At 49.2% G+C, this 9,408-nt stretch overlaps 1 protein-coding gene across 5 annotated transcripts in view; it reads right to left on the reverse strand.

Moving 5' to 3' along the window:
* LOC134073198 (zinc finger protein 521) overlaps window positions 1–9,408 on the reverse strand; it is a 109,484-nt gene that overhangs the window by 84,993 nt on the left and 15,083 nt on the right. For all 5 annotated transcript variants that reach the window (XM_062530223.1, XM_062530231.1, XM_062530205.1 and 2 more), the window contains exon 3: window positions 5,880–6,080. In XM_062530223.1, the coding sequence (XP_062386207.1) occupies window positions 5,880–6,080 (201 nt within the window). The remainder of the gene's footprint in view (window positions 1–5,879; window positions 6,081–9,408) is intronic.

A 9,408-nucleotide genomic window follows, 5' to 3' on the forward strand; every position in this document is an offset into this window, starting at 1 on the left:
ATAACACACAGGCATAGCCGTGTACCTCCTACATCTACTGGGAAGTACACACTCAGTGCGGTGGATTATCATAGCGATGTTCAGCATGGCTGTGGAGGCAGCGGAGGGTGTGGGTGGGCACGCCAGGAGCTCCACTCAGATAGATGGCGCATGCCCAGAGAGGAGAGGCCATTTGGGCCAGAGGGCGCGAGGGGCACGGCCGCGGCGGGGGCAGGGAGGCGTGGGCAGGCTGGCCCCTGCTGCCCCCTCCACGCCGCCATGGCTGCCCACGGGCGCCGAGCTGCCTGGGCGAAAGCGGGGAAACCAGCACGGTGCCCCGGGCACTCCGGCGAGGAATCACACCAGCTCCAACCAAAGAGCTTCAGAGTGGGAGTAAACAGCTTAGTATCGTGTCTCTCCGTGTGCGTGTGTGTGTGTGTGTATTTGTGTGTGTGTATACTCACTGAAATATCAGTGTGTATCTAAAAACCCAGACAAACGAATTTGACTGGTCTTGTTTTGTAATTTGCACTGTGTGTATTGTGTGTGCGTGTGTGTATTTGCGTATGTGTATTGTTATGTGTGTGTGTGTGTGTGTGTGTGTGTGTGTGCGTGTTTGTGGATATGTGCAACAGAAGAGCAAGGGTGTGTGTGTGTGTGTGTGTGTGTGTGTGTGTCTCTGTGTGGTGCATTGGCATCCAGGTTCCATGCGCTCACCAAACAAAACCGCTCGCTCCCCTGTTCTCCCTCTGATTGTGCTCCTGCAGAAAGTGCTGTGAGCGTCTGACAAAGCCCAATAAATAGTTTATACGATGCATAATGTGCGGCGCGAGGCTCCAGGGAGGGAGGAAGAGGGCGTCCTCGCGAGGCTGCATCTGCTTTGAATTCCTAATGACACTCCTGTTAACATTACCGGCTCGGCTGTGCAGAGGGGGGAACGCCAGGGACCCTAAGACTGAGGCGCTGAGGACTCAGGAGCCACACAGCTACTTCACACACACGCGCGTGCGCGCGCGCACACACACACACACACACACACACACACACACACAGTAGCTTATCTACACACTCGTGTGTGTTTGTGTTTGTGTGCCTAGGTGTATGTTTGCACCTCTGTGTCTGTGTGCGAGGATGTGTGTGTGTGATTCTAATACACACACACACACACACACACACACACTCATACATCCACCTTGGATAGGCTCGAGACTAATTCTGAGCGCTCACTCTACCATGAGGTCTCTTTTCAAGCCCTGCATCGAGTCAGAAAGCACTACTCTCCCCCGGCCTCTTCTCCCATTTTCAAAGCCTTGTTATCTCCAGGCCTCTTTCTCCCCCCCCCCCTGTATCAGGGTGTCACGAGACACCGGGCGAAAAACGTGTCAGAACTCCTGATTAACAGCAAAACCAATCAGGAGCGCCCGTCGAAATTCTCTACCGTCTACCGTCTCCGCACCGAACTGGTAGCCAGCGAAGCTTCGCTCGCTTCTCATTGTCTTTGGCACTCACAAATCAGCTGTTGGAATCATACCTTAAAACACTGGCGGAAAAAAAAAATAATAAAAAGCCTCTTGGCAAAGGCAAACGTATTGGACAGAGTTATTACACGGAAGGCACTGCCAAAAGTCGCTCTTATAAATGTAGGCATTACTGGACATTTCCATACTGCTGACCAAAGAACCTGAAGCTGCACAGCTGAAACACTTCAAATGTGTGCGTAATTCCTAAATCAGGCTGGAAGTGGGTGATTGTAAAGTAAAGCAAAAGTAAACTAATGGCAAAGGGAAGCCAATTGTTGTTTCCCGCTACATTATTGGACAATTTTCACATCTTTATGTACCCAACATAACTTTTAAACACATTTCTCTGAACTCTACATGGATCAACGCATCAAAACACTTTGTACATGTTCTCGTGTGAAAACGATATAAAAGGTGTGAAGATATAAAAACCAGCCTGAATGCTGCGTGTAAGAGATTGACTAAATGTAAGATTGCATCCTTTAACTCAATTCTAGCTTCTCAAAAAGATCCGTTCCACGAGCACACACACAGACAGAAGTACATGCTGACAATGCCTCAGTGACTAAACACATCTCTCGTACGCCGTCCGTGCAGACATTGCTCAGGGTTACCGTCTCCATCTTGATTGATTTTCTTGTCTGAGTGGCGTAAGCCTTAGATTTAGCCTTGCCTTTCTCGCTGACCAGCAACAGGAAACAGAGAAATCCACTTATTAGAAAAAGGTCATCACACAAGGGGTTAACACGGCCGTCCAGGCTGGCCAAGAGATCGCTCCGCAGGGAGCAGCCAGTCCCCTCCCTCAGTGGCGGACGAGAGAGAAAAAGGTGTGGCTCGGGGGCGGGGGTGGAGGAGGGAGGGGTGGAGGGGAGGGTGGAGGGAGAGCAGGAGGGACGGAGGAGCTGACAGGGGAGGCAGAGCTCTCCGCCTGTGACTGCGTGATTTTCCACAGGCACCCAGGATGACGGAGGAATGTTTCCCCCCTTGCAGTTCAACTCGAAGGGAGTTTCACAGCTGAATTCGATCCGTCGTCGACAAAACACACACACACACACGCATACGTGGGCTGTTTCACGAGTGTCGTTTGTGCGTTTCAACTGGTGCAACCGTCATGATTTCACTGGGAAATCAAATGTTGCATGGCGTGTGCAAAACACCAGGTGCTGGTGAAATCCAGTTCAATGTGCTTCAATAACAAGCAAGCTGAGCCACCGCTAAAGAGTCAGATCGGTGGTCTGAGGTGTTGATAAAGTGCTTTTGTATGGATGGAGGAGGAGGAAGAAGAGGAGAATTAGAGAACCTCCCACCACCACCACCACCACCACCACCCGCACCCACCCCCATCTCCCCAGCCCGGCCCCGGACTCCCTCAGGGGTGCGAGGAGGCCGTGACAGCAGGATGCGGAGCCCGCCACGGAAACCCGATCCTCAGCCGTCCTGGAGCCAGGGGGAGAGCCCCTGAGACCCTGCCCCTGAGCCGGAGAGAGGCTTCTGGGGTGGAGGCATTCCTCCATCCGCCCTGTCCCGGCCCCCACTGGGTCTCCAGGGGAGCATTCTTCCCACCCTATCCCAGCCTAAGACACTCTCTCCGGGGAGACATTCCAGCAGCCCTGCCCAAGCCTCTGGAGAGTCCCTGGTGGATGGGGTTGGGAGGTGGGGGGTGGTGAGGAAGGGGCAGTGGGTTGCAGATGGGGAGGGTGTGTGTGTGTGTGTGTGTGTGTGTGTGTGTGTCTTTGGGGGGCGGGGGATGCAGGAGAACATTCCTGCAGCCCTGCCCCAGTCGAAGAAGACTTGGTCCCACGGGAGACATTCCTGCAGCACTTTCTTTCTGGCTTCTCTCTCTCTCTCTCTATTGCTCAGTCTCTTTCTCTCTCTCTTCCTCTCTCCCTCAGTCTCTCTATCTCTCTCTCTCTCCTTCTCTCTCCCTCTCCCAGGTTCTTCTTCCGCAGTCCAGCATTAGCACGATCAATAGCACCGATCGCATCGGGGACACAGGGCGATCCATAGCCCTGGATTCCCCTAGCGCAGTGCAGTGGTCATGGCTTAAGTGCATAGAAAGGTGTTAAAGCTGCAGCAGGCTGGGCCAGACGATGGCAGCCATTGATCGAGGTGACATGTTACATCTTACATCTCTTTCTCCCTCCCTCTCTCTCTCTCTCTCTGTCTTTCTCTCTCTCTCTCTCTCTCTCACATCGTTTCCTCTTTTGGTCACTCTGTTTGGGTGGGGTCCGCATGCTTTCTCAAGGCCATTGTTTTCCCTATTGTAATTTTTATAAATAGATGTTCATTTTAATACATTAAAATGAACAACTTTATTTATTTACTCATTGATGATGACTCATTTATTTAGTTATTAATTATACAATTTTAGTTGTATTGTGTCAATATTGTTGCATCCATATTCTGACTTCTGGTACTGGACATAGTGAAGTAAATGATTTAAAAATTGATGTATATTTATAACATTATATAAAGTAATAGTATGCTGTACTGACAAAGATATTATCTTCCTTCACACATCAGAACAACATGTAAGAACCTAGTAAAAACAGCAAGCTGCAATGGACTACTCTCTACTTACTCTCAAACAAAACAAATTGTTTTTTTTTTATGCTTCTGTTTGACATCCACAGGGGGTCCAATCCAAACTGTATTCTCAAATCTTGAGTAATTAGGAGTTATTTGTCTCTGAGATTGACATTAATTTGAAGCGAGCACGTTAGCAGAAAATACACAGCAAAGGAAAATTCATCAGAGAGCGAATGCAACACTTAAAACGCGAGTCAAACAAATTAAGCAGGCCTTAAATGTTGTCTTGTACCTCAGTCTTCAAGAGACTGCAGGGGCCATGGAGCCAATAATCATAATACCGACAAGAGTGTACACGGACACATATACACACACGCACACATGCGCACACACGCACGCGCACACACACACACACACACACACACACACACACACACACACACACACACACGCGCACACACACACACACAGACACACACACACACAGACACGCGTGCATACACAATGTTCTTAACTGCTGTTCAACAACACTGAAATTCGTTTGACCACTCCCTCTGGAGCTCTGAATTGTATCTTTGTTATGCCTGATTAATAAAAACCTTGAATCAATCATGAGCCGAGCTTCCACAGACACTGCAGAGGTGGAATAAAATGAGGAAAAGCTTTTCAACTAAACAATGAATTAATAATCCCTGGCAGACACACGTTGTTTGATACATGTTGTTTCACGAGCATTACAAATACAAATACACATTTGTTCTATTCCTGTGTTGGGTTTCTAATGATAATAGAACAAAATCATTGTAAGACTCGAATTATGTCAGCATTTGATGACTATCATTCAGATTCATTCATTCGCCTGAGCTGGGTGCTATAAAAATGAAATTTTGTTTAGAGTGTAAAGAAAATAATGCTACTTTTTCCTATAAATGACACAAATAAAATATACATAAAAAAAAAAAAAGTTTTGTTGTCCTGGTGGCCATGTTTGATGTGGGGTTAAGGTGGAAGATAAAGAGGACATGGATTCGGGAAGCCTTCAGCTGACATCATTAGTTCTCACTGCCACCTTGTCAGAGTATTTTTAGCCGTGTTCATACATCAGCCAGCCAATGACACGGCCTGCCAGTGGTGCTCCACTACAGCACTTGTGCAAGCGAGCACACACTCGGGTTCGCCTGCTCCTCCTCTCTCTGTGGGGATGTGAGATGTGATGTGTGTGGTCTAATCGAACGCACTAGACAGCGGGTGTAGCCAAAATACACAGTGACTGGGGAGAAGGAGAAAGGGAGAGAATAAGAGAGAGAGAATAAGAGAGAGAGAGAGAAAGAGAGAGAGAGAGAGAGAGAGGGGGGGGGGGCTGAAGTTGGAGAAGTGCAGTTGTGGAAAGTGGTACATTTATTGCTAATGCTGTAGGAATTTGTGATGGTGGCAGCAGTTCCTTTGGCTAAACACTCATTTAATGATATCCATGTGTATGAATTAGAATGGGATTGCGCTCCTGCGGTGTGTGTGTGTGTGTATCAGAGAGATAGGATGACAGAGGAAAGAAGAGAGAGAAAAAGAGAGAGAGAGAATAAAGAAGAGAGAATGAAGGTGAAGCAGGCAAGACAAAGAGAGAGAGAAAGAGAGAGAGAGAGAGAGAGAGAGAGAGAGGAAGGCAGGACAATGGAAAGAGAGAAGAGAGGAAAGCAAAAGAGGCCGAGGGGAAAATGGAGGGTGAAAGAATGAAAGAAAATCAGAGAGGGAGAAATGGAAAACAGAGAGCAAGAGAGCAAGAGAGAGAGAGAAAGAGAGAGAGAGAGAAGCGCTAGCATCCGAGCTTGGCTCGGCGGGCTGAGCGTTGTTTACCTGTCAGCTGGCATTGATTAATCTTGTGTTCGGTGAGATCGCTCAGTGACTCGAACACCTGCCGGCAGCCGTCGCAGCTGTGCAGCGCGGCCTCGTCGTCGTCCTCCTCCCCCTCCTCGCCCTGCTCCGGAGACAGACGCCTCTTCCTCAGACGGCCGTCCTCTGCATCCTCCGCCACCCCCTCTGGGCCGAAGTCTGGATCTGTGGACGCAGGGGAGACATGATGGGCTCTGGGCTTGCGAATGACAACCGTCGGGGAGCGACATCATCGACGCGCCGAGAACATCATCTAGGCACTGAGCCGTTATTAATGAGATCTATAGGCTCGTCGCTACACACAGGTGTGTGTTCCGTGCACACACGCTCAGTCACGTGGAGGCTATAAAAGTCACATGTCGTTTTCCCATCCCTTTGACATCCTGCGCTTCCATCAGGAATTCCTTGCAATCTGATTAGTTACACATCCCGCTACACCACACCACACACCACACCACACCACACCATCACTATTACTCTTTCAAAAGTTAATACTGGAAGGAGGCATTCTGCTTTGTTTTCTTTTTTTATAAAAAAGAAAAACGGATTTCTTCATTTGCCAAAGAACTTGGCTTTTTCTCAAGCTGTTCAATCGAGATATCAAGTCTGCTAGTGCAGGGGGAAAACAAAAAGGGAAGAAAGACCGAGGCACTCGCTGCTGAAATTGGTGTGTGTTACACCCTCGATGTGACACACTTCCCTGAATAATTTAGCCTTCCTTGCAGGCAGCCGCGGGTCGCACACATCAATATTCTCCTATCTGCAATCTCGTCTTTCAAACACAATGCAGCCCCCCAAATACGTGTTTGCCGTGTTTGGCGATCAGTGCAGAAGAAAGGGGTCGAGGCGAACGTTCCCTCTGATTGCTAAACGCCGTTTCAGATTTATATGAGAAAAACCGGCGGAGCCGCCTGTGCATTAACATTCGCTTTGATAGAAGCCTACATCACATGGACGAGATAAGACCAGCGTTTGGCTGTTAATGAAAAAGGAATTTCATCAGGTTGTATAATTTTGCCACCAATGCTAGCCAACTTCAATTTATTATATACCATTATATGCATTGCCATCAATGCACACTGGAGATACAGTACATGGCAAATAGGAACACCATTACCAGAGAGGGGTGAAGCACAGCGGATCTTTGCCATTGCTCCCGAACTCTGATGCTACTGCACAGGCTGCATGCATACATACAGTACAAGTGAAAAAAAGATGGTAAATACTAAAAAATATGTTGTATACAACATGAAATGTAACTGCAATGTACAAGCAATGCAAGGGAAACAGCAGAAGGCAAGATTCTAACACTAAAGCTCTGGCTAATGCAGTGCAATATAGCAGTGTCAATACGAGACAGCGGGTCTGTATGTGGAGCTGAGCACGATCTGAGTCATTAGTCACGAGCCGAAGTGATATTATTCGTGGCACAAAATGGCCATGACATATTTATATCCCCGTCATAATGAGGGCTGCTGCGCTCCACGTCAGTGTCTCCATCTGACACGGGCTCCGGCGGATCGGGAGATCAGGGCCGAGCGCCTCCACCCGGCGTCTTCTCTAAAGAAGGAAAAACAGGCAAGGAGAGCGCTGGCTCGGAGCAGTGTGACATTCCTTGAGGAGTGGCGATCCAGGGCTCATCAAGGCCACCCAGGATTCTTTCCTCCTCCCTCCATCTCCCTCCACCCCCCCACCACCTCAAAAGACCCCCCAACACACACACACACACACACACCACCCATCCACCCACCCCAAAATCTCAGGCCAAGTACTGATGTAACCTCACACCCGCCATTGTCCTTCTCCCTTGGCGACGGAGGCTCGTGGAACATGCCCTCTATAAATATCAGCACGCGGTTCCCCGCTGGGACCGGCGGTGGAACGGAGCAGAGGGTGTTTGGAGACGCAGATCTCCCAGGCCCGGCCACATCTCCTTCCATGGAAGAGGCCGTGGCCCAGGCATCGGAGAGACCGGCCAGCCGCAGCGGTCAAGCCGACGCAGGAGAGACCCTCACGCAGCCAGGGCCCGGCCGTTCTAGAGACTTCGCCCGACGCCACGCAGACGTGCTGACATGAGCTGGACTCGGCTTTTTCCCGAGAACGAAAATCTCCAAAAAGCCGAGTCGAATCGGTTTTAAATCTCTTAAACGCCGTCTCTTTTTTAAATGTATGATACTCCTCACAATTCACTATGCCAATGCGCAACTGGCAGTCAACACGTTCGACACCGAGACTCAGACTGTGTAATTCTCTGGCAGAGAGCAGCTGACTCACAACAACTGCACCACATCACACATTCTTCGCTGGTGAAACATGGAATAACACGGAAAAGAAAAAGAAGAAGGGAAGAAAAAGGAGAAAAAGAGAGAAAAAAACATAAAAAACAGGGAGGAAGCGCTCCTCCACACGCACGCACGCGCTCACTGATCTGTATCGCTCTGATCTGTCCAATAGGTCTCTCTTTGTTCTTGACAGGCGCCAGCAAAACAGGGCCCATTAAGAGTAACAATGCTGTAGTAGAAAATGTAGATGGCTTCACCTCGCCTGTCTAACAGCCTAACCTGGGGACCGGCCACGGCAAGGTCAGGGCCTATCAGAGGGATTAGAGTTCAATGTCAATAGCGAGTTCCACAGTGTCTGGGTTTAGACCCATTAATCCATTAGATCTGGACATCCTCCTGTCTGAATCCCCAACTGAGCGGAGGGAGGATCAATGACACCCGAGTAAAGACGGCCTGCCAATCAGGAGTCTTCGCGCTGGCATGGCCGCCGCGCCGCGCCGAGGGAGGGGAGGGGGAGCGAAGGAATGGCCGGGATTCTCGGCGCACTCCAACCTCTGGCACGGCCGCGCGTCAAAGGTTTATTACCACTCGCAACAGCTGACGTGTCATTATATTCTATTACGCACCGCCAAGATAAATGAGCACGGAGATATCGGAGATCCACCGAGATACATTCTTTCTTTTATGAAGAACATCGTTATTCTGCAAATGTTAAGAGCATGACACTGGTAATACTAGTCGAATGACAGCGCAACATGGCCTTTTCCATGAAGTTATCACAATATCATACAGCAAAAAAACGATTGTTGTTTTTTTCTAATGCTTTAATGCACCAACATCCTGCATTAGTAGCAGGCACTCCGGTGTTGGAGGTGGTCTGTTATGCTTGTATTTGTCCTCTGAGGACAGTGATTGATCCCGTTTGAAGTAAGCCATGCAATATTTCACGTGTTCCCCTCTCCATCCATCATTGTCCAGCCCACCCAAGCAGTGCGTAGCGCCTCACTGACATTTATCATTCCAGAACTTTCATCTCGTGAAAAAAAGAAGGGGCTGACACTCCTTCCCCGACCACCACCACCCCCCCCCCCCCACCCGCCCACCCTAATATTATTGAGTATTTCTGCTCTTAAATATTTATAGTGTTTTAATTGATGTTCTCTTCTCTGCTCTGTCGCCCCCCCACCAAGGGTCCCCAGCTCCCCCGCCAG

This window comes from Sardina pilchardus, chromosome 2 (assembly GCF_963854185.1).
Source record: "Sardina pilchardus chromosome 2, fSarPil1.1, whole genome shotgun sequence".
Lineage (NCBI taxonomy): Eukaryota > Metazoa > Chordata > Actinopteri > Clupeiformes > Clupeidae > Sardina > Sardina pilchardus.